This window comes from Chrysemys picta, chromosome 1, assembly GCF_011386835.1.
Source record: "Chrysemys picta bellii isolate R12L10 chromosome 1, ASM1138683v2, whole genome shotgun sequence".
NCBI classification, from domain to species: domain Eukaryota; kingdom Metazoa; phylum Chordata; order Testudines; family Emydidae; genus Chrysemys; species Chrysemys picta.
Window position 1 is genome coordinate 1584700 of NC_088791.1, and position 24854 is coordinate 1609553.

The 24854-nt window shown below is 51.9% G+C and overlaps 1 protein-coding gene and 1 long non-coding RNA gene across 3 annotated transcripts in view; both read right to left on the minus strand.

The window, feature by feature from the left end:
- The window catches only part of LOC135983428 (uncharacterized), a 256391-nt gene that overhangs the window by 148008 nt on the left and 83529 nt on the right, over positions 1-24854 (minus strand). The gene's annotated exons all lie outside the window — the stretch shown is intronic.
- The window catches only part of LOC135983191 (C-type lectin Cal-like), a 235504-nt gene continuing 225779 nt past the window's right edge, over positions 15130-24854 (minus strand). For both annotated transcript variants that reach the window (XM_065593628.1, XM_065593571.1), the window contains 3 exons: positions 22221-22361; positions 17620-17731; positions 15130-15446 (listed from right to left, as the gene is read on the minus strand). In XM_065593628.1, coding sequence (XP_065449700.1) covers positions 15379-15446; positions 17620-17731; positions 22221-22361 — 321 coding nt within the window. In that variant the 3' untranslated portion in view covers positions 15130-15378. The remainder of the gene's footprint in view (positions 15447-17619; positions 17732-22220; positions 22362-24854) is intronic.

Here is a 24854-nt window from a genome sequence, read left to right on the forward strand (position 1 = left end):
GGATGTGAAGGGTAACAAGAAGGGTTTCTACAGGTATGTTAGCAACAAGAAGAAGGTCAGGGAAAGTGTGGGCCCCTTACTGAATGGGGGAGGCAACCTAGTGACTGAGGATGTGGGAAAAGCTGAACTACTCAATGCTTTTTTTGCCTTGGTCTTCACAGACAAGGTCAGCTCCCAGACTGCTGCACTGGGCAGCACAGTACGGGGAGGAGGTGAGCTGTCCTCAGTGATGAAAGAACAAGTTAAGGACTTGTAGCAAATTTGAGACTCACCTGTATGGTGCCTCCTGCTGCTCATCTTGGGAATTAGCTCAACTCCAGCTCCAGAGCGCCTCCTTCTGACCCATGTCTCTCCTGCCTTAGGCCCTGTGTCCCTCACAGACCCTGGTGCTCTTTACCTCAGGGTTCTGCCCCACCAGTGCCCTCACACTCTGGGTCTCCCCTCCCAAGGGAACCCCCAACCCTCTAAACCCACTTTGCCTCAGTGGCTACTGCCAGTCATCATCTAGCCCCCATTCACTGGGGCAGACGCAGTCTGTAATGGCCACTCATCACGGGCAAGGGGGTAGGACCAGCAGCCTCTGCCTAACCCTGGGGTGCACCTCTGTAGCCCCAGTACCTCTTTTAGGACTTCAACAAGGCCTGCAGCCTGGGGTGTTGCCAGGCTGGAGCTCCCCAGCACTGCTCAGCCTCAGGTACCCTGCTCCCAGGCAGCCAGGCCCTTCCCACTTCAAGGCTAGAGTGAGTCTCCCTGTCTCCTAGTCCCACAGCCCTTTTATCCGGACCAGCTGTGGCCTGATTAAACCAGCCACACCTGGGGCCGCCTACCGAGCCAGCCTCACTCAGTTGCTCTTAATCCCTTTTACCTTGGAGTGGGGCAGCCGCCCCACTACAGGACTATTTAGAAAAGCTGGACAAGCACAAGTCCATGGGGCCGGATGCGCTGCATCTGAGGGTGCTCAGGAAATTGGCTGATGTGACTGCAGAGCCATTGGCCATTATCTTTGAAAACTCATGGCGATCGGGGGAGGTCCTGGATGACTGGAAAAAGGCTAATGTAGTACCCATCTTTAAAAAAGGGAAGAAGGAGAATCCAGGGAACTACAGATTGGTCAGTCTCACCTCTATCTCCAGAAAAATCATGGAACAGGTCCTCAAGGAATCCATTTGGAAGCTCTTGGAGGAGAGGAAGGTGATCAGGAACAGTCAACATGGATTATATATGGAGCTATACCTATCTCACAGAACTGGAAGGGACCCTGAAAAGCAGGGCCGGCTCTAACATTTTTGCTGCCCCAAGCAGCAAAAAAAAGTGCCGCCCCCCTGAACCCCTGCGCCACTCCCCCACTGAGTGCTGCGCTGCCGGAGCCTGCCCCCCCAGCCGATTGCTGCCGGAACACACACACCCCAGCGCCGCGCCCCATGCCGCCCCCCCGGAGCCCACCCCTACCGAATGCTGCTCTGCGCTCCCCCCGCCGCCCCTTACCAGGTGCAGCCCCAAGCATGTGCTTGGTTGCCTGGTGCCTGGAGCCGGCCCTGCTGAAAAGTCATTGAGTCCAGCCCACTGCCTTCACTAGCAGGACTGAGTACTGATTTTGCCCCAGATTCCCTAAGTGACCTCTTAAAGGATTGAACTCACAACCCTGAGATTTAGCAGGCTAATGTTCAAACCACTGAGCTATTCCTCCCCCCAAATTTACTAAGAGCAAGTCATGCCTGACCAACCTGATTGCCTTATATGATGTGATATATAAGGTCTGTGCATATGGGGAAAGTAGTGGACATGATATACCTTGACTTTAACAAAGCTTTTGATACTGTCTCCCACAGGATTCTTGCCAGCAAGTTAAAGAAGTATGGGCTGGATGAATTGAGTATCAAGTGGATAGAAAGCTGGCTAGATCATCAGGCTCGATGTCTAATTGGCAGCCGGTATCAAGTGGAGTGCCACAGGGGTTGGTCCTGGAGCCAGTTTTGTTCAACATCTTTATTAATGATCTGGATGATTGGATGGATTGCACCCTCAGCAAGATCGCGGATGACACTAAGCTGTGGGGGAGAGGTAGATATGCTGGAGAGTAGCGATAGGGTCCAGAGTGACCTAGACAAATTAGAGGATTGGGCCAAAAGAAATCTGATGAGGTTCAACAAGGACAAGTGCAGAGTCCTGCACTTAGGACGGAAGAATCCCATGCACTGCTACAGGCTGGGGACTGATGTTCTAAGCGGCAGTTCTGCAGAAAAGGACCTGGGGATTACAGTGGATGAGAAGCTGGATATGAGTCAACACTGTGCCCTTGTTGCCAAGAAGGTTAACGGCATTTTCGGCTGTATTAGCAGGACCATTGCCAGCAAATCGAGGGACGTGATCATTCCTCTCTATTCACACCGGTGAGGCCTCATCTGGAGTATTGCGTCCAGTTTTGGGCCCCCCCACTACAAGAAGGATGTGGAAAAATTGAAAAGAGTCCAGCGGAGGGCAACGAAATGATTAGGGGGCTGGAACACATGACGTATGAGGAGATGTCACGGAGTGTGGGGGGACACCAGGCCCCCCCGGCTTCCTGCGATTCACTATGACTCTCAGCCAGCCAGTAAAGCAGAAGGTTTATTTAGACAACAGGGACACAGTCCAAGACAGGTCTTGCAGGCACAGACAACAGGACCCCCTCAGTTAGGTCCATCTTGGGGTCCCAGGGCCCCACAGCCCCCTTGGGAGGTCAGAGCCCCATCTGCCTCCCAGCCCTTCCACCAGCCAGCTCTGAAACTCTCCCCCCAGCCTTTGCTCAGTTTCCCGGGCAAAGGTGTCACCTGGCCTCTAACCCCTTCCTAAGTTCTCATGTTACATGCTCAGGTATTCTCCCTCAGTCAGTCTCCCATCCCCCAATGCAGACCATCCTAGCCACACTCCCCTGTCAGCATTCAAAGACCACAGTAAGAACAGTCCCAGTTCGTCACATCTCTCCCCCCTTCGAGACCGAACTGAGCGGGGTCACTTTAGCCAGTGACCTGGGGAAGTTCGAACCTACCCCTGTTCCCATGGATGCCCCAGCATCCCTCCCATTCCTTGGTGAGAATTACACCAGGTTCACACCCCCCCTTAGGTTGGGGGTGCTCGATGGCACTCGTAGTTCGCCTGTGGGAAGGTTTATGTGGCCTGTGCCTTTTTCCCACCCCAATACCCCTGGGGTTCCAACTGAGCTGGGGTCTTCTCCCAGCGTTCCAGTCTGGAGGTCGGTGATTGGGGCTCTCTTGGTTCAGAGACCCCTTTTTACCCTGGCTGCCCTCTGGAAAGGCTCCTCTATGTTGGGCAAGGGTCCTAAAGCCGTTTTCCCCTTGTCCCAGGCCTTCCTCCCCCTCTGACAGGGGTCACAGGATCGGCAGTACTGTCGGACAGTAACAAAGACCCCAGGCCAGTAAAAGTTTCGTAGCAGCCTCTGCTGTGTACACCAGGTTCCCTGGTGCCCTGAGAGGGGAATGTCATGGGCCCGGCACAGCAGCTGGCGGCGATACTTCTGGGGTACCACCAGCTGCCTCCTGATCCCCCCTGACACCATTTTCCCTGGGGGAGCCCATTCTCGGTACAGGAACCCCTTCTCCCACAGGAACCTTTTCCGGCCACCTCGTCCCATGGTCTGTACCGCACTGAGGTCCCTTATCTTCCGCAAGGAGGGATCTTTCTGCAACTCGGCCTGAACTCAGCAGCTGGGACAGGGATGGCCACCTGCTCTCTCTTGACGGCTGAGTCTGAGGCCGCAGCCACTCTGAGCCGTGTCCCTGGGCGTTCCCTCCCCACCGGGTTAGGGTCCTGTGCCTCAGGCAAGGCACCCTCCCCAAGGTCAGGGCGCAGTGCCCCTCGCTGGCTCTGACTACGGGTCACAACCAGGGCACCCTGGGGGTTGCTTGGCCAGTCCTCCAGGTCCACCCCCCATCAACACCTCAGTGGGCAAATACGGGTGTACCCCAACATCCTTGGGGCCCTCCTTAGCCCCCCACTTCAGGTGTACCCTCGCTACGGGCACTTTGACTGGGGTCCTGCCCACCCCCATCAGGGTCAGGTAGGTGTTGGGCACCACTCGATCTGGGGCCACCACCTCGGGTCGGGCCAGCGTCACCTCTGCGCCCGTATCCCAGTATCCATTGACCTTCCTCCCATCCACCTCCAGGGGAACAAGGTATTCGCTCCGCAGGGACCGCCCCGCATCTACACTGTAAACCAAAAACCCTGAGTCTGGAGCATCCAGCCCCCCAGAGGTGCTGGCCTGGAGCTCTCCTCCCTCCTTAGCAGGTGGTACGCTGCCAGCCCCCCTTCCCTGGGAATGCTGCCCCTCGTCCGGCTGGGTCTCTACCCAGTCAACTCTCTGTGGGTTGGGTCTGCTCAGTCTGTCCCTGAGCCTGAGGCACTGGGCCCGTATGTGGCCCCTTTAGCCACAGTGATAGCAGCCCATGTCCCACGGGTCCCCTCGAGTGGGTCGGATGGACCTGATGGTGGATGTTCCCCTTTGGTGGGGGTTCTCCATATTTCCCCACTGATAGGTCCCATGGTGACTCTCTCTCTGCGTTGTGGTGGGACTGTTCCTTTGGAACTCCTCCCTGTTATCCCCGTCCTACTGTTCACAAACTCGTCGGCCAGCAGGCCTGCATGCTGCGGGTTCTCTGGCTTCTGGTCCATCAACCATTGCCTCAGGTCGGATGGGCACCGCTCATACACGTGCTCCAGTACGACTAGGTCAAGCAGGTCCTCTTTAGTTTGGGCCCCAGCTGTCCACTTGCGGGCATACCCCTGCGCCCGGTTGGCTAGTTGTAGGTATGTGACCTCACGGGTTTTACGCTGACTCCGGAACCTTTTTCGGTACATCTCAGGGGTCAGCCCAAACTCGCGGGGCAGGGCCTTTTTGAACAGTTCGTAGTCCCCTGTCTCCGCCCCTTTCAATCGGCTGTACACCTCCCTGGCTGTGGAGTCCAGTGAGGGGATGAGAAACTGGAACTTGTCTGCAGGGTCAACCTGGAGCAGCTCGCAGGTATTCTCAAAGGCCATCAGGAAGGTATCCATGTCCTCCCGCTCCTTACGCTGGGCCAGGAAGCACTTATCAAAGCTCTTTGCCGTCTTGGGTCCCCCCTCGCTCACCGCAGCCGGGGCCCCACTGCTCCTCAGCCTGGCCAGTTCCAGCTCATGCTGACGCTGGTTCTGCTTCTCTTCCCGCTCCTGCTTCAGTTCTTTCTGCCTTAACTCGAGCTCTTTCAGTCTCAGCTCTCTGTCACATTCCAGCCGCATCCGCTCCCGGGACGGGGAGCTCCGCCGGGACGATCCCCTGCTGGCCGCTGGGGTCAGGGCGCCCTTAGTATTCGCTGGGCTTCCCCCAACCCCTCCCCTAGGCACAGGTAGGCAGGGTCTCGGGATGTCCTCGGCAGCAGTCTGACTCCTCCCAGCCATGTCAGGCCCCAGGGCCCACGCTGCATCTGCCGGGCGGCTTCTCTCAGGGACAGGGCTCGGTTCATCCAAGCGATCCCTCTCCTCCAGCTGGGCAATTAGCTGTTCTTTGGTGGACCTCCCAATGCGCAGCCCCCTCTGCCTGCACAGCTCCACCAGGTCGCTCTTAAGGCGTTTAGCATCCATCCTCCTGCTGCCCACTCACCGGCCTGTGCTCTCCGCTTTCCACCATTCCAGGGTGACCCCTAGTATGCCAGGCCTTCTTCAGGTCACCACCTCTCTGCCAGGGTCGAGCTGCAGACTCCTCCACCCTGGGACCACTCGCTGTGATCCCCCAGGAGACCCTGTTACTGCAAAGGTCCTTCTCTCCGGTCACACGCTCCCAGGGGTTAATCGCCCCCTGAACTGTCTCTCGCTGACTCTTCAGCCCTCCTGGTCCCCGTCAATCCCCCTTCGTTTCACTGCTCCCCAGTCACTTACTGCAGGAAGCGTCATCCACAGGATGTAGTAGATCCCACCACTACCACCAGTTGTCACGGAGTGTGGGGGACACAAGGCCCTGCACCCCCGGCTTCCTGCGATTCACTCTGACTCTCAGCCAGCCAGTAAAGCAGAAGATTTATTTAGATGACAGGAACACAGTCCAAGACAGGTCTTGCAGGCACAGACAACAGGACCCCCGTTAGGTCCATCTTGGGGTCCCAGGGCGCCCCAGCCCCCTTGGGAGGTCAGAGCCCCGTCTGCCTCCCAGCCATCTCCCCAGCCAGCTCCTGAAACTCTCCCCCCAGCCTTTGTTCAGTTTCCCGGGCAAAGGTGTCACCTGGTCTCTAACCCCTTCCTGGGTTCTCATGTTACATGCTCAGGTATTCTCCCTCATGGCAGTCTGCCATCCCCCAATGCAGACCATCCTAGCCACACTCCCCTGTCAGCATTCAAAGACCATGGTAAGAACAGTCCCAGTTCGTCACAGGAGAGGCTGAGGGAACTGGGCTTATTTAGTCTGCAGAAGAGAAGAATGAGGGGGTATGTGATAGCTGCTTTCAACTACCTGAAAGGGGGTTCCAAAGAGGATGGATCAGTGGTAGCAGATGACAGAACAAGGAGTAATGGTCTCAAGTTGCAGTGGGGGAGGTCCAGGTTGGATATTAGGAAACACTTTTTCACTAGGAGGGTGGTGAAGCATTGGAATGGGTTACCTAGGGAGGTGGTGGAATCTCCTTCCTTAGAGGTTTTTAAGGTCAGGCTTGACAAAGCCCTGGCTGGGATGATTTAGTTGGGAATTGGTCCTGCTTTGAGCAGGGGGTTGGACTAGATGACCTCCTGAGGTCCCTTCCAACCCTGATATTCTATGATTCTATGTTCACTTTCATCATCTGAGTCAGATGCCACCCGCAGAAAGTTGATTTTCTTTTTCGATGGTTTGAGCTCTGCAGTTTCCGCATCAGAATGTTGCTCTTTTAAGACTTCTGAAAGCATGCTCCACACCTCATCCTTCTAGGGTGACCAGATGTCCTGATTTTATAGGGACAGTCCTGATTTTTGGGTCTTTTTCTTATATAGGCTCCTATTACCCCCCCCGTCCCGATTTTTCACACTTGCTGTTTGGTCACCCTACATCCTTCTCAGATATTGGAAGGAACTTCAGATTCTTAAACCTTGGGTCAAGTGCTGTAGCTATTGTTAGAAATCTCACATTGGTACCTCCTTTGCGTTTTGTCAAATCTGCAGTGAAAGTGTTCTTAAAACGAGCAACCTGTGCTGGGTCATCATCTGAGATTGCAATAATATGAAGTACATGGCAGAATGCAGGTAAATCAGGAGCAAGAGAGATACTATTCTCCCCCAAGGAGTTCAGTCAAAATTTAATTAACACATTATTTTTTAATGAACTTCATTAGCATGGAAGCATGTCCTCTGGAATGGTGGCTGAAGCATGAAGGGGCATACAAATGTTTAGCATATCTGGCACATAAATACCTTGCAATGCCAGTTACAGAAGTGCCATGTGAACGCCTGTTCTCACTTTCAGGTGACATTGTAAATAAGCAGCCGGCAGCATTAGCTCCCGTAAATGTAAACAAACTTGTTTGTCTTAGCGATTGGCTGAACAACAAGAAGGACTGAGTGGACTTGTAGGCTCTGAAGTTTTACTTTGTTTTGTTTTTGAGTGCAGTTATGTAACAAAATAATCTACATTTGTAAGTTGCGCTTTAAGGACAAAGAGATTGTACTTCAGTACTTGTATGAGGTGAATTGAAAAATACTATTTCTTTTGTTTATCATTTTTACAGTGCAAATATTTGTAATAAAAAAATATAAAGTGAGCACTGTACACTTTGTATTCTGCGTTGTAATTTAAATCAATATATTTGAAAATGTAGCAAAACATCCACAAATATTTATTAAATTTCAATTGGTATTCTATTGTTTGACAGTGTGATTAAAAGTGTGATTAATTTTTTTCCTGAGTTAATCGCATGAGTTAACTGTGATTATTTGACAGCCCTAATTTGTTTATAGTATCTTTTATTGCAAATAACTTGACTTACTCTGATAAATTTTTAAGCAGGTAAAAGTAATAGGCTATTTGTTACAACTTTTTTTTAAATGAACCAGTTCCATCTAGGATTGAAAATTTGTTCATGAAACCAAAATTACAAACAAAATCTTTATTTTAGTTTAAGCATTTAGAAAAAGGAAAGGAAATGGTACTTGGCTATATATCAAGGTTTGCAAATATTTTATTTGAAAATTGGGACTTACAACTTTTATTTGATTAAGTATTACAAAATTTACAGTTAAACTTTTTAGATATTAACAAAGCTGAAGAATTTCTTTTTGGAGCAAAAAATAAAACTGAAACTGTTGCTATTATATTTTTCTAGGATGGATTTAAGAACAAATTCGCTTTTTTTTCTTTTGTGGCTGTATGCCCAGAATGGGCAAAAATGAAAAAAAATCCCCCCGTTTTGCTGCTTACACAGTTCAAGCCGTACATTTACACAAACTACGATAATACTGTGCATTAGTGGTTAAGGTTGCGTACTTGGAGAAAAACTTAAGCTCCGATGGCATTTTTACCCAAGTGCGTTTGTGTCTTTTAAAAAGCAACAAAATGACGGTACTTTGGAACCACTTTTGCATTTGGTAGACATTTGTAATATCCAAAAGCATAGGGAAAAAACAAAAAATAAAAGAAAAACAAAACAAAAAATTGCAATAAAAGGGAACAAGAAAAAATAATTAAAAAAATAAAACAACAAAAAAATTGCGAAAAGTAAACAATTAGACAAATCACGAGAAAGTTGGGTATTGTGGAGCTGTTGGTTTTGGTGGTTTGAGATTAAATTTTCAATTAATGCAGTAGCAGCTTTGAATTTGGCTGGTACCATAGGCCCTGACTCCATGGGTACTTCGGGGCTGGAGCAGGAAAAAATAGTTGGTGCTCAGCACCCACTGGCAGCCCCACTGATCAGCTATTTCCCCTCCCCTCAGCACTTCCCACCCACCAGAGATCAGCTGTTCAGCAGCGTGCAAGAGGTGCTGGGGGGAGTGATGGCAGGAAGAGGTGGGGCAGGGCGGAGCAGGGGCAGAAAGAGGTGGGGTGGGGGTGTGACCTTCGGGGAAGGGGTGGAGTGGGGGCAGGGCCTGGGGCGGAGCGGGCTTCGAGCACCCCCAGGGAAACCAGAAAGTCATTGCCTCCGGCTGGTATTTTGTTAACAATGGAGAGTTACCCAGGGCCGAGCTATAGCAGGGAGCCGCAGGGCCAGAGCCAGGATAGCGGACGCTGGTCATGCCACAAGTAACATTGGAGCCAAGTGCAGTGAGCAGCTGGGCAGAGGGAGGAGGGATATGGGCAGAGGGCCCAGCACAAGGAGATGTCACCAGACTAGAAGCCCTGGCAGGCCAGATCCGGGGGGGAATGTGAAGCCAATGGGGGGCTGATGCTGGGGAGAAGAGTCCTTCCACCTCGTGCCTGAGGGCGTGAAGCCGCCACCAGAGCAGGTGTCTGACCCGTGGTGTCACCGCAGTGCAGCCAGGACCTGGAAATGTAGGGAACAGGCTGTGAATTTCTCTTGAGACCCAGAGACCCTTGTTTGCTGTGCTGACCCCGGGCCCAGCAGGCGGGTTCCTGGGTCTTTTCACCTTTTCCATTTTACCGTTATTTTTTGCACTTCCTGTTTAATCAGTTGGGTGTGGTTTAAACTCAATGCAGCGATCACTGGATTGGGCAAGTGGCCGGTGAGCAGAGATTACCCCACAAGTCGGGACACCCTAGCCCTTGTCCTGAGCTACCCATGGAGAGACTGGAAGTCAAGCCCCCCAAGGATCCTGGGCCCGGCCTTGTCAGGGTTATGAGGACTCTGCCTCGTGGGAGAGGGAAGTAGAGTCCTCGAGGGCAGGCAGCCATCCATGGAAGGGGCTTAGATCCTTTCACTATCCGAACAATCAGGGTAGCACAGAAGCCAGGAAACTTCCCATGACCATTCACAATTACATTTGCCTCACTTTCCCACTCTGCAGTCTGAAAGTTGGATGGACGAATATCCCTTAATGCACTGTGACATTATGCCCCATATTCTTCATAGAAATATGCTTATGATATGAATATGGCATAACTAAGATATGTGTTATGCAAGATGGGTCATGTAAGGTATCAGTGGAAAGGTTATGATTTACTGACTGTGATTAGCCAGTTTGTATGCATGTATCATTTCTGTTTCCTAAGTTAGAAATATTATAATTACAACTGTGTTTTCACCTGGGGAACACCCACCAGACAGTAGGCGAACAGCCTGGATGGGCATTAGAAAAGACAATAGGACTTTGAAGATGCTAGTCTCCCTCCTTCCTGAGAAGTTTCCTGGGATGCTGCTTTAACACTTCAGGGTCATATGATCATGTCACCTGGTACACAATACCATCTTGAAATGCTGGTACTTTTCCATGGGAAGGGGATGGGGGAGTCAAACTGGAAAACAAAGGATTCCCACTATATGCAAATCTTAATTAAGGTTGGGGAGTGAGTTAATCTTGGTTCTTCTCCACTGCCTCACTGCCCAAAAAGGAAGACTGCTGAAAACACCTGAAGAAACAAAGGAACTAAGCTGCAGGGAGGGTGGGGGGTGGGGAGGATGCTGAGCCAGGGCTGGGAATGGTGTCTGGCTTGTGTAGGATATCCCTGGAGTTTTAAGCTGCAAGCAAGAGCTTTCTGTCCACAGAGAATTCTGCAACCTGCTTAAAACAACGTTTAGAATGAGAAATTATTATTTGTTTAAAAAGGCCAATTTTAACAAATTAAGGGGACTGGTAAGGGAACTGGATTGGGCAAACGTATTAATGGATTTAAAGGCAGAAGAAGCCTGGGATTACTTTAAGTTAAAGATGCATGAGCTGTCGGAGGCCTGTATTCCAAAAAAGGGAAAAAGATTACTAAGCAAGAGATTTAGACCGAGCTGGATGAGCGACCGACTCAAAGGGGCGATTAGGAAAAAACAGAAAGCGTATAAAGAGTGGAAGAGGGGAGGGATCAGTAAGGAAATGTACCTAAGTGAAGTCAGAGAATGTAGAGATAGAGTGAGAAAGGCCAAAGGCCGTGTAGAGTTGGACCTAGCGAGGGGAATTAAAAGCAATAGTAAGAGGTTTTACAGCCACATAAATAGGAAGAAAGCAAAGAAAGAAGAAGTGGGACCGCTGAAGACTATTGCCGGAGAGGAGATTAAAGACAATCTAGGCATGGCGCAATATCTCAATGAATATTTTGCATCGGTGTTTAATGAGGCCAATGAAGGGATTAGGGATACTAGCACCACTACAGAGGGGCGTTCAGAATGGGGGATTACCGTATCCGAGGTAGAAACAAAACTTGATCACCTTAATGGGGCTAAGTCGGGAGGACCGGACGATCTTCATCCGAGAATATTGAAGGAATTGGCGCGGGAAATAGCAGGCCTGTTAGCGATAATATTTAATGAATCTGTAAACTCGGGGGTGGTCCCGTTAGACTGGAGAATAGCTAATGTGGTTCCTATTTTCAAGAAAGGGAAAAAAAGTGATCCGGGTAACTACAGGCCTGTTAGTTTAACATCTGTAGTGTGCAAGGTGTTAGAGAAAATTCTGAAAGAGAAACTAGTTGAGGACCTGGAGGTTAGTGGCAATTGCGATAAATTACAACATGGTTTTACGAAGGGCAGATCGTGCCAAACGAATCTGATCTCCTTCTTTGAGAAAGTAACGGATTTATTAGATAAGGGGAATGCGGTGGACCTAATATACCTGGATTTCAGTAAAGCATTTGATACTGTACCCCATGAGGAATTATTGGTTAAACTGAAAAACATGGGGATCGATATGAAAATCCAGAGGTGGATAAGGAATTGGTTAATGGGGAGAATGCAGCGGGTCGTATTAAAGGGTGAACTGTCAGGTTGGAGGGAGGTTACTAGTGGAGTGCCTCAAGGTTCGGTTTTGGGACCCATTTTATTTAATCTATTTATAACTGACCTCGGAACCGATTGCAAGAGTGGGCTGATAAAGTTTGCGGATGATACGAAGGTGGGAGGCGTTGTAAATTCGGAAGAGGATAGGGATATTCTGCAGGGAGACTTGAATGAACTTGTGAATTGGAGTATCAGAAATAGGATGAAATTTAATAGTGAAAAGTGTAAGGTGATGCATTTGGGGATGACTAATAACAATTTTAGTTACAAGATGGGGACGCATTGGTTAGAAGTAACGGAAGAGGAGAAGGACCTAGGGGTCCTTGTAGACCGCAGGATGACTATGAGTCGACAATGTGACGTGGCGGTGAAAAAAGCCAATGCTGTCTTGGGATGCATTAGGCGAGGTATATCTAGTAGGGATAAGGAGGTCCTGCTTCCGTTGTACAAGGCGCTGGTGAGACCTCATTTGGAGTACTGTGTGCAGTTCTGGTCTCCCATGTTTAAAAAAGATGAACTCAAACTGGAACGGGTGCAGAGAAGGGCCACTAGGATGATCAGAGGAATGGAAAACCTGTCGTATGAAAGGAGACTAGAGGAGCTTGGGTTGTTTAGTCTGACAAAGCGAAGGCTGAGAGGGGATATGATTGCTATCTTTAAATATATTAGAGGGATTAATACAAGGGAGGGAGAAGAATTATTCCAGCTTAGTACTAACGTGGATACAAGAACGAATGGATATAAACTGGCCGTGGGGAAGTTCAGGCTTGAAATTAGACGAAGGTTTCTGACCGTCAGAGGGGTGAAATATTGGAACGGCCTTCCGAGGGAAACGGTGGGGGCGAGGGACCTGTCTGGTTTTAAGATTAAGTTAGATAAGTTTATGGAGGGAATGGTTTAATGGTAAAACATAGTAGTCAAGGAAAACCAAGCAATGGTAGATAAATAGCATAATGGCTAAAAGGGGTCAGGCTGGAGACTCTTGCCTACATGCTCGGGGTCTTACTGATCGCCATATTTGGGGTCGGGAAGGAATTTTCCTCCAGGGCAGATTGGCTGAGCCTCTGGAGGTTTTTCGCCTTCCTCCGCAGCATGGGGCAGGGATCTCTAGCAGGAGGGTCTCTGCCGATTGAGGTCACTAATAACAGGATTGGGGACTTCAACAGCAGAGTCCAGGGAAGGGGTAGGGACGGTTTTATGGCCTGCAGCATGCAGGGGGTCAGACCAGATGATCATAATGGTCCCTTCTGACCTTAAAGTCTATGAGAAAGTCTATGAGAAAGTATCCAGTATTCTGTAGTGTATTAAGCTTAGTTTGCATGTTTTGTTTTATTTGCTCAGTGATCTGCTTTGTTCTGTTTGCTATCCCTTATAATCACTTAACATTTACCTTTTGTAGTTAATAAACTTGCCTTTTGTTTACTCTAAAACCCATTTTGTGCAATTCATAACTGGGGGGGGCAAAAAGCTGTGCATATCTTCCTACACATTGAGGGAGGGGGCGGATTTCATGAGCTTACGCTATACAGTTCTCTATACAGTGCAGGACAACATAATTTGGGGTTTGCACTCCAGAGGGTGTGTGCACGAGAGTGCTGGGCAATTCCCAAAGCTGAGTCTTCCCACGCAGAGTTGATTGCAGATTCTGTGTGATTCTACAGCTGAGTGTGTCCCTACCTGTGTGTGTGTGTGTGTGTGTGTGTGTGTGTGTGTGTGTGCCCATGTCCATCTGTGTGTGTGTGTGCAGCAGGACAGGGTGAGGGAGTCCAGGCTGGTGGAATGGGTGGGCTCAGTGGGACCCCAATGCACCAGGAGGCACCCCTGAAGGGGGGTTCAACTGTTACATGCACCACTCCCCCTTCCCCTCCACTGCCCCACACTCCCCACTGGTTCCCCGCATCAGAGAAGTCACAGATTTCAGGGGTGTCTTCGTGTGGCTTCACCTCCCACCCCTGGGGGTGCTGAGCGATGGCCCTGCTGCTGCCGCTGTCTCTGTCCCTGCCCCTTTGCTGTGGGCTCATCGCTGCTCTGCCACATTTGCCATTTGCCGCTTCTGCCTCGAGCTGCGACGCTGAGTTCTGAGGCTCTGGCAATTCGCCCAGCGCTTAGTGATTTCCCTGGGTTGTGGGGGGGACCCCACTGCTGCTGCATCCTGTGTTATCTTTGATCACGTTGTCTTTAAACAGAGCCCGCAGCCCAGGTAGGAGAGAACACCTGGCCCCACCCCCTCGGGCTCTCACTGGATATGGGGGCACTTGCCCCGCTCAGCACGTGAGGGTCAATCGGGCAGGCTGAGTACGGTTCTGCTGCCCTCGACTCGTACAATGAGGATAACAACATTTCACACCCCTGCGTCCCAGATTAACCCCGAACAGCCCAAACTGAGCACTGTGGCAAAGCAGGTCTGTCTGCCGAGCACCTAGGCAGCCCAGGTGTGTCAGATTCGGTCTGCTCCTGAGGTCTGCTCCCCCAGCACATCCCCCAGGGCAGGGGGAGCCCATTCAGACCCCGCTGACATACACAGGGCTGATTTTGTCCAGCTTGTGCTAAACCAATTGATTCCTTGAAAGGAGCTGTACTGTGGGGGTCCCTACCTCTGGTATCCCTGAGCGGGGCTCACGTTTGTGGATTTGCCAGGAGGCCAGTTCGATTTGAAAGCTGAAATCTCACACACTTGGTTTGGCAGTTTGGTGACTATTCTAGCTGCTATTTGAATGGGATTGAAGCAGGAGAGCCCCTTTCCCTGGAGCAGAGGCCTGGGGCCAGCACAACAAGGGGACGCTCTGAGAGAGGCTGTCTGAAGGCTGGGGGCAGAGAACACCCCGTCAGTCAGGGTCAGAGATAAATGTAACCGGGAAGAGGAGAAGGGATGTTCCCAGGGTCACACAGGATCCCTCCAGCAGAGCTGGGACTGGAACCCAGGAGTCCTGCCTCAGTCTTTTTTGTTTTGCATTCCTGCTCTGCAAGATGAGCAGGTGCATTGCAGGCAGGCTAGACAGGTCCTGCTCTGGAAGTGCTGAGATGAGGACAGGAGGGATGAGCACCGAGGGTGGGGCAGAGGGGAGCGGGATGAACGGGCCGTGTCTCAGGGGGAAGTGATGTTCCGTGTTTTTACCAGAGGGCCAGAGCCCTCAATTCTTGCTCAGTCCCTTTCTTCCTGCTCAGGAACTGGCTCTGGGGTCCTGAGGGTGGAGCCAGGCGATACATGGAACTGTCCATGCCAGAGTCAGGAACACAAGAAAGGAGACACACACTGAGCTGAATGCTCAATGGAAAGTTTATTATCACGTCACTGTGCTGAGATTGCTGAGAAGAGCAGAGCGTGGGTGCGACAGGGAGAGAAGGGGGCAGAGCAGAGCGGGAGTGACACAGCGTAACACAGCGATGCTTTGCAGAAGGAACTTCGCAGCTGGGGACACAGGATCTGGTCTGCCAGGGGAGCCGGAGGGACCCGATTCACTCACAGCCCAGGTATTGGGAGCCCCCAGCTCCAGGCAACCTGCCTCCCCTAGGCTTTGTGCTTACAAATGAAAGAGAATCTCTCTCCACAGGGAAAATCGTGCCATTTCTGAAAACCTAGAAACAAAAACAGAAATGATCCCTGGGGTGGGGCAGACTGGGACGTTCCTGCTTGTACAGTGACCCCAACCCCCCCCATTCCGTGCCCCTCAGAGAAGATCCCAGCTCCTGTGCACAGCCCTGAGGAAGAGGAGGGTGGGATGGAGCCCTGAGCACCCCAGATTGGGGCAGCCCCATCCTGCAAAGAGAGGCTGAGGCTCAGTGTGAAAGGGGAGACACCTGGTCCATGTTCTACTGCTCCTACCTCCCCCACCCCACGTGCCCCCCACCCCAGCCAGAGGGCAGAGGAGAGAGCAAGAGCCCTGCCCCGGGACTGGGGGCACCGCTCAGGAACTGGGCTGCTGCCTCCCTCCCTGCTGAGTGAGCTGCCCCACACCCAGGCCCCCTCCATGCCCTGCCCACCTGGGTCTGGCTACACCCATGGGAACATCTGTCCCAGGCAGGGCTCAGCCGCCATGCAGAGGGGATGTGTCCCTGCCCCAGGAGTCAGTGTTACCGGCCTGCTGTGCTCGGAGCTGCACGTTCCTCCCTCAGACCCTGTTACCCCTCTGCTCTAGGGGTGTCTGTGCCCGTGCCCGGGGGCTGCCTGGCAGTAGTATTCCTGCTTAGTCAGCCCAGACAGCGCCCAGGGAAGGACAGTCCTGGGGCTGGTCTGGGTGGGCTCTGCCCCTCAGCAGCACCCCAGGCCCAGCAGGGAGCTCCGCGGGGGGTATAGGCTGGTCTCAGTGGCCTGTTCCCTTGGGTGCGGGTTTCTGCCGCTGTTTGACTCTATCCCCGTCCAGTGACTGCAGCCCTGGCTGTGCCCATCTGCTGGCATCAGGCCTGACGGACACTGAGCCTGTAACTCAAGACTGTATCATGACGCACATGTACCAGGGGCTCCGTTAAGGTTACATGGGCAGCCTTAGACTGGCACTTCCTTGACTTTGGGACTTTCATGTTCCTTTAACATAATGTTTTGGGTGTAATTTAGGAATAGTTGATAAAAGTAACAAAGAATTAATGTTTTAGTAAAATGTTAATCAATTACTACAGAGCCCAGTGCTCAACGGGCTGCTTGTTACCCTAGCGTGTGACTGTCTAACACACCCGGCTCAGGGCGGGCCCAGGCCTGTCCCAGTGATAAATGGAATTGGTCTGAGCCCCGGCCCTGCCCCTCGCTCCCCCCACCCACTGGCACTGCAGGCCCCACACAGACACAGCACTCAGTGGTCAGAGTCAGGCGGGGGATTAGTTGTGAATTTCGCCCCTCTCCTGTTCACAGCCTGTCTGCAAAGCGACCCCTCGAATCCACCAACGCTGGCTAGTCCAGGGGTTCTCAAACTTGGGGTCCTGACCCCTCATGGGGTCACAAGGTAGTTACATGGGGGTCACAAGCTGTCAGCTCTGTGGGGCTGGCAGCCCCGAGGCCCCATTCAATTAAATGACCCCTCTCGTTGTGAATGTATAATGGGGGTCACACTGAGAGGCTGGCTGTGCGAAAGGGGGCACCAATACAAAAAGGTGGAAAACCACTGCACTAGTCGCTGTCACCGTCTGGGCTATTTGGAACTTCTTCCCCTCCCCGCTGGTGCTTTGAGCACCCAGTCACATACAGCACCACCGCGGGGTCTGCTCCCTGGCTGCAGCTATTGTTAACGAGTCCCTCCCAGTGCCAGTTTCCATGGGAACAGTCATTAGTGCCCAATCTGTGAATGTTCCGAGCCTGGGCAGCACTTTCACAAGCAGCCGGCGTGTGTGCGAATCCTTGTGACTAACACGACTCCACGAGGGGGCTAAATGCAGCTCTGGTGCCCACATCACTGTGTGGATCAGTGTTTGCACAGCAGGGGTGCAACAGCGACTCAGAGCCATCACCCTTTAACAGCTCAGCGGAGTCCCCATCTGGGGCCAGGGGTGTGTGTGTGTGTGTGTGTGTGTGTCTCCTGCCTGTCACTGGAGCAGACATGTAAACTAACCCAGGGGAGCTGGTAAGCAGCAGTTTTACCAGGTGAGACAAGGGGGTCTCTCCTGACTGCCCTCCCAGCATGGGGCAGGGAAGAGAGAGGAGCAAGGATCTGCACTCCGGAGCGCGCTGGGGCCTGCCCGGATTGTATCTCAGGACCTGAGTGGTCAGGGCACTGCCAGGGTTTCCCTTGTAAGTGCATGTGGGTCTGATCCACCGACTTACCTGGACTTTGTAACACTACGCAGTGCTCTTTTACTTTCGGACTATCAGGTTGGTTTCTATCCCAATTTTTGTAATTGAATAGGGAATGATCTGTCCATTTCCAGCTTAGAGTCTGCAGAGACAAAGGAGAGGAGAGCCCCTGTAAAACCCAAGATTACACAGCGAGAGATGTGCCCCAGAGCCGAGGGGCCATGGGCAGGGCACGGGCAGAGGCTGCCCAGTGACACTGGAGACAAGCTGGGGTTCGCACTGTTGGGGATCAGGGGCTGCAGCAGAATTAGTCACCTGGCAACCCAACCAGCGCAGCCAGCCGGCTGCAGGCCACCCGACTGACTGCACCCCCTGCCTGGGCAGGAAGGGCAGCTGGCCGGCTCTTAGCCCAGCAGCTCTCTGGCTGCTCAGTGTGGTCATGCCACGGCCGCGATCCTCCCTGTGCTGCTGCTCCTCGCCGGGCTCCTGTCCTGCTCCAGCCCTGCTCCAGCCCTGCTCCTCCTCCTGCTCCTGCTGGTTTCCCAGCCTTGCTCCTGCTCAGTCCTGGCCGCCTCGGCTTGCTCCTGGTCCCGGCTTCCTTACCCTGCCCCTGGGCTCCGGCTCTGACCCTTGATGTGCCTCCTGGGTCCCCTCCTGGCTCTGCCCCTCGGCTTGGCTATTAATTCCTGACTCCGGCTCTGACCCTTGTATTGGATCCGCTTCCTGCTCCTGCTCCGACCATTAGGCCTGACTGCCCACGGCCCCATCTCTATCGTGTGTTCCCTTGGGCTGTTTGCTGGGGAGGGAAGCAGACGCCGTATGCGCCTGGAGTGGGCTGCCAGCACCTCAGCCGATGGGAAGGAGCCGGGAATGTTGGCGACAATCCCCTTGTTCTGTCCGTGCGTTCAGGGATTCGGGTGGGTCCTGAACCCCCCTTCCCTGTCCCTGAAGGGAGTTCTGGGTTATTAATTCCCCAGGCTTTTGTACGGGGCCGTGTCCCTGGGTGGGCAGCTCCTCAGTGGGCGGGTGCAGGGGGAGCTGCCGATGGAGCAGAGGCTGACGCTGCCCCAGGCTCAGTTGACCCCCCGAGGGGTGAAAGGCTGCGACGTGGCCCAGGAAGTCTCTGTTTCTGGCATTTTATCACAATGAGAAGTGAGGAGCCAAGAGCCGTCGGGCGTGTTTAGCAAGTGACGACAGCCTGTCGGCTGGAGGGATCCTCGTGCAGGAGTCGTCGCCGTCACTGCCCCCCGAAACACCAGCCTCTCCCGCGCTCTGGGGCCAGACAGGAGCGGCTGCAGCAGGGTGCGTCTGTGCTGCCCAGCAGTGCTGCCCACGGAGCTCCCCCGTCTCCCATCGGTCCCACCGGCGGCATTGCTCTCCGGCTGCCGGCCGGCCAGCAGGGCCAGCAGCACCCATCACGTGCGACCAGCCCAGAGCTCTCAGAAACGTCCCATTCAGCCTCGGCAGCTGGGTGTGTGGATTAACAAGCAGGGGTTGGCCACGACCTGGCTCGGGGACAAGCAGCGGCACAGCGAGCCCGGAGCAGCAGAGAAGCTGGATGCAGAGGACCCCACCGAGGAACAGCGTGCAGCACCAGCAGCACCAGGAGCCGGGGAGCAGCGTGTGGAGCAGACTGTGAGTGCCAGACACTGCAGCCGGGGGCAGCTCTGTGCAGGGTTTATGGGGGAGCCGCAGCGGCTGGGCAGGCCCCAGGGAGAAACAGTAACCGAGGCTGGCCTGAAAAGCAGCCTGCATAGGCGCAGACTCTGTGGGTGCTCCGGGGCGGGGGCAGGGCTGGGCGACGCATCGGGGGCACTTCCCCAAGTGCTGGGGAATGGAAGGGGTGGGACCAGCCCCTCTCACGCTGCTCTGTTGCATGGCGGGCTGGCAGCTGCCTGAGAGAGCCTGGCTGGGGAGGTGGCTTCTGCTCCCCGTCTGGGCTTGGGTGCTGGGGACCAGGGAAGAGCAAGCAGGAGCTTTGCCCCCACATCATGTTTCCGGCTCGCTCAGCATCAGTCCCTGGCAGCCGAGCCGGGCAGGGAGCAGAAGCCGCCTCCCCAGCCAGGCTCTGTCAGGCAGCTGCCAGGCTGCAGACCAGCACCCGGGAGGGACCGGTGTTAGAAGTGGCTCCTTTCCACCAGGGAAGGGGTCGGTGTTTGGAAGCGGCACCTGTGTCAGCCCTTTCCCCTCCATCGCGCTGTGGGGTTTAGTTTCACTTTCCCTCGCCCCAGGAGGCAGCTGCGCCCGGCCCCAGGCGCGCGCGTTGGAGGGCGAAGCTCACCTGAGCTCAGGACTGTGTCCTGCCTCCCTAAAGGGCTCCGTCCCTCGGCTGCGCTGGTCGCTGCACCTGGCCGGCTGTCTCCTCCTTGCTCCACCGCAGGCTCCCACTAACCGTCCTGCGCGGCGCCCCTCTCTGAGCGGGCGGGTTTGTTATGGAGGCCTCGCTCCCCACCCTGCCCAGCTCAGCTGACTCCCGTGACGCCGGACACCGCTTTTTGGCGCCCCCAAATCTTGGTGCCCTAAGCGGGTGCCTAGTTCGCCTAGTGGTTGCACCGGCCCTGGCCCCACCCCCATCCCACATTGGCCTGCAGAGCCCTGAGTCGCAACTGGACTGTCCCAGGGGCCAAACAGGAGCCGCGGTTGCTCACTTTGAGCTGTAAGTGATTAAGCCTCTGTAGCTAGGGGGTATCTGCAACCTCCCCGTTCCCGCCAGCCCCAGTCACTGCCCTTCCCTGAATCTGTGTCGGGTGGGTATCGGGACCCTACAGGCCTGGAACTGACGCGCCTCTGGCCAGGTGATCATAGAATAGAATCATAGAATCATAGAATATCAGGGTTGGAAGGGACCTCAGGAGGTATCTAGTCCAACCCCCTGCTCAAAGCAGGACCAACCCCAACTAAATCATCCCAGCCAGGGCTTTGTCAAGCCTGACCTTAAAAACCTCTAAGAAAGGAGATTCCACCATCTCCCTAGGTAACCCATTCCAGTGCTTCACCACCCTCCTAGTGAAAAAGTTTTTCCTACTATCCAACCTAAACCTCCCCCATTGCAACTTGAGACCATCACTCCTTGTTCTGTCATCTGGTACCAATGAGAACAGTCTAGATCCATCCTCTTTGGAACCCCCTTTCAGGTAGTTGAAGGCTGCTATCAAATCCCCCCTCAGTCTTCTCTTCTGCAGACTAAACAATCCCAGTTCCCTCAGCCTCTCCTCATAAGTCATGTGCTCCAGCCCCCTAATCATTTTTGTTGCCCTCCACTGGACTCTTTCCAATTTTTCCACATCCTTCTTGTAGTGTGGGGCCCAAAACTGGACACAGCACTCCAGATGAGGCCTCACCAATGTCAAATAGAGGGGAATGATCACATCCCTCGATCTCCTGGCAATGCCCGTACTTATACAGCCCAAAATGCCATTAGCCTTCTTGGCAACAAGGACACACTGTTGACTCATATTCAGTTTCTCGTCCACTATAACCCCCTAGGTCCTTTTCTGCAGAACTGTTTCCTAGCCATTCGGTCCCTAGTCTGTAACAGTGCATGGAATTCTTCCGTCCTAAATGCAGGACTCTGCACTTGTCCCTGTTGAACCTCATCAGATTTGTTTTGGCCCAATCCTCTAATTTGTCTAGGTCCCTCTGTATCCTATCCCTACCCTCCAGCATATCTACCACTCCTCCCAGTTTAGTGTCATCTGCAAACTTGCTGAGGGTGCAGCCCACGCCATCCTCCAGATCATTAATGAAGATATTGAACAAAACTGGCCCCAGGACCGACCCTTGGGGCACTCCGCATGATACCAGCTGCCAAATAGACATGGAGCCATTAATCGCTACCCGTTGAGCCCGACGATCTAGCCAGCTTTCTATCCACCTTATAGTCCATTCATCCAGCCCATACTTCTTTAACTTGCTGGCAAGAATACTGTGGGAGACCGTATCAAAAGCTTTGCTAAAGTCAAGGAATAACACATCCACTGCTTTCCCCTCATCCACAGACCCAGTTATCTCCTCTTATAAGTCAATTAGGTTAGTCAGGCATGACTTGCCCTTGGTGAATCCATGCTGACTGTTCCTGATCACTTTCCTCTCCTCTAAGTGCTTCAGAATTGATTCCTTGAGGACCTGTTCCATGATTTTTCCAGGGACTGAGGTGAGGCTGACTGGCCTGTAGTTCCCTGGATCCTCCTTCTCCCCTCCTCACTAAGCCCACCCTGAGGACAAATACACACAGAGTGAGAGAACTCCCAGGGCTCTGTGCCCTCGCATTGTTCACTCTGCCTGTGTGGCTGCCCTTTCCCCGAGCCCTCGTCTAGACATCTTGTCTGTGTGGGGTGGGGCTGACTCTTGTGCTGGGCGTTTACGGTTTGAGCGTAACGGGCCGGTGTGGTGGGTCCCTGGGCACTAGTTTAACGAACGTGAATATTAATACCAGCAGATTATACTCTGCACCGGGCGCTGGGGATCCACCCTGTGACTGAAAACACAGGCGGTTACAGCCCCTTTTCACCCCGTTCCCATGGAAATCCTGCTCTGGTGGCACCCCCGCCCCAAACAACAACCTCACTGAGCAGAGACACAGAGCCCAGGGGTAGGGGCTGCCAGAGGCAGAGCAGGCACCAGGCACTCACCCCATGAGGGTCTGTGAGTCCGATCCAGATGTGTTTTTTCTCTGTGTGGTGCTGCTTGATATAATAGGACAGCATTTCAGCTTGTACAGTATTGTGAATGGAGACAAGATGGGCCCCTTGCAAGTGGTTCTGGCAGTCAACCTGGGACAAGAGAAAACAAAGCTAGTTACCCCCAACTGCAGGGAGCAGAAGGAGTTCTGGGGCCCTGCCTCCCTGGGCAGCAAGGGCTGTGAGGGGACAGGACCCCGTGTTAACACCTCTGCCCACCACAGGACTATAAGGCCTTTGCAGAGAAGCTAAATGAATTCTTTGCATCGATCTTCATGGCTGAGGATGTGAGGGAAATTCCCAAACCTGAAGCATTCTTTTCAGGTGACTGTCAGGGTTCCCCCCACACTCTGAACTCTGGGGTACAGATGTGGGGACATGCATGAAAGACACCCTAAGCTTATTTCTACCAGCTTAGGTTAAAAACTTCCCCAAGGCAAAAATCCTTTCCTTGTCCTTGGATGCTATTGCTGCCACCACCAACTGATTTAGACAAAAATTCAGGAAAAGAGTCACTTGGAGTCCCTAGTTCCCCAAAATATTCCCCCAAGCTCCTTCACCCCCTTTCCTGGGGAGGCTTAAGAATAATGAGAGAACCGACCAGACCTTTGGTTTCTAGGACACTGAATATCAATCAGATTCTTAAAGGAAGAACTTTATTTATAGAAAAAGTAAAAGAATCACATCTGCAAAAATCAGGATGGAAGGTAACTTTACAGGGTAATAAGAAGATATAAAACACAGAGGACTTCCCTTTAGGCTCAGCTTCAAAGTTACAAAAAACAGGAATAAAACTCCCTCTTAGCATACGGAAAATTCACAAGCTAAAACAAAAGATAATCTAACGCATTTCCTTGCCCTTACTTACAATTTTTGTAATCTTATATGGATCATTTCAGGTATGTTTTCAGGAGATGTTTTTCCTGCCTGGTCTCTCCGTCCAGAGAAGGAACAACAAAGAGAGCACAAACAAAACCTCCCCCACCCACAGATTTGAAAATATCTTCTTTCCTCGTTGGTCCTTGTGGTCAGGTGCCAACTAGGTTATTTGAACTTCTTAACCCCTTACAGGTAAAGATTCAGTACAGCTGCCCAGGAGGGCTTTTTATGTTGCCCTTATCTGTATGTTTATGACAGTGACAAATCTGAGAAACTGTCCCAGATTGAGGTATCATTAGAGGAGATTTTGGAACAAATTGATATTAAACAATAAGTCACCAGGACCAGATGGTATTAACGCAAGAGTTCTGAAGAAACTCAAATATAAAATTGAAGAACTACTAACTGTGGTATGTAACCTATCATTTCAATCAGCTTCTGTACCAGATGAGTGGAGGATACCTAATGTGATGCCAATTTTTAAAAAAAGGTCCGGAGGCGATCCTTGCAATTACAGGCCAGTAAGCCTAACTTCAGTACTGGACAAACTGGTTGAAACTATAGTAAAGAAAAAAATTGTCAGACACATAGATGAATATAATTTGTTGGGGAAGAGTCAACATGTTTTTTGTAAAGGGAAATCATGCCTCACCAATCTACTAGAATTCTTTGAGGGTGTCAACAAGTATGTAGACAAGGGTGATCCAGTGGGTCTAGTGTACTTAGATATTCAGAAAACCTTTGACAAGGTCCCCCTCCCAAGGCTCTTAAGCAAAGTAAGCTGTCATGGGATAAGAGGGAAGGTCCTCTCATGGATCAGTAACTGGTTAAAAGATAGGAAACAAAGGGTAGGAACAAATGGTCAGTTTTCAGAATGGAGAGAGGTAAGTAGTCATGTCCCCCAGGGATCTGTTCTGGGACCAGTACTGTTCAACATATTCATTAATGATCTGGAAAAAGGGGTAAACTCTGAGGTGGCAAAATGTGCAGATGTTACAAAGGGATCTCAAAAAATGGGCGACTGGACACCAAAATGGCAGATGAAATTCTATGTGGATAAATGCAAAGTAATGCACATTGGAAAACATAATCCTAACTACACATAGAAAATGATGGGGTCTAAATTAGATGTTACCGCTCAAGAAAGAGATCTTGGCATCCTTGTGGATAGTTCTCTGAAAACATCCACTCAATGTGCAGCGGCAGTCAAAAAAGCAAACAGGATTAAGAAAGGGATAGATAATAAGATAGAAAATATCATATTGCCTCTATGTAAATCCATGGTACACCCACATCTTGAATACTGCGTGCAGATGTGGTCACCCCATCTCAAAAATATATATATTGGAATTGGAAAAGGTACAAAGAAGGGAAACAAAAATGATTAGGGGTATGGAACAGCTTCCACATGAGAAGAGATTAATGAGACTGGGACTTTTCAGCTTGAAAGAAACATGATTACGAGGGGATATGATCAAGGTCTATAAAATCATGACTGGTCCAGAGGAAGTAAATAAGTAAGTGTTATTTGCTCCTTATAACACAAGAACTAGGGGTCATGAAATGAAATTAATAGGCAGCAGGTTTAAAACAATCAAAAGGAAGTATTTCTTCACACAACACACAGTCAACCTGTGGAACTCTTTGCCAGAGGATGTTGTGAAGGCCAAGACTATAACAAGGTTAAAAAAAGAAGTAGATAAATTC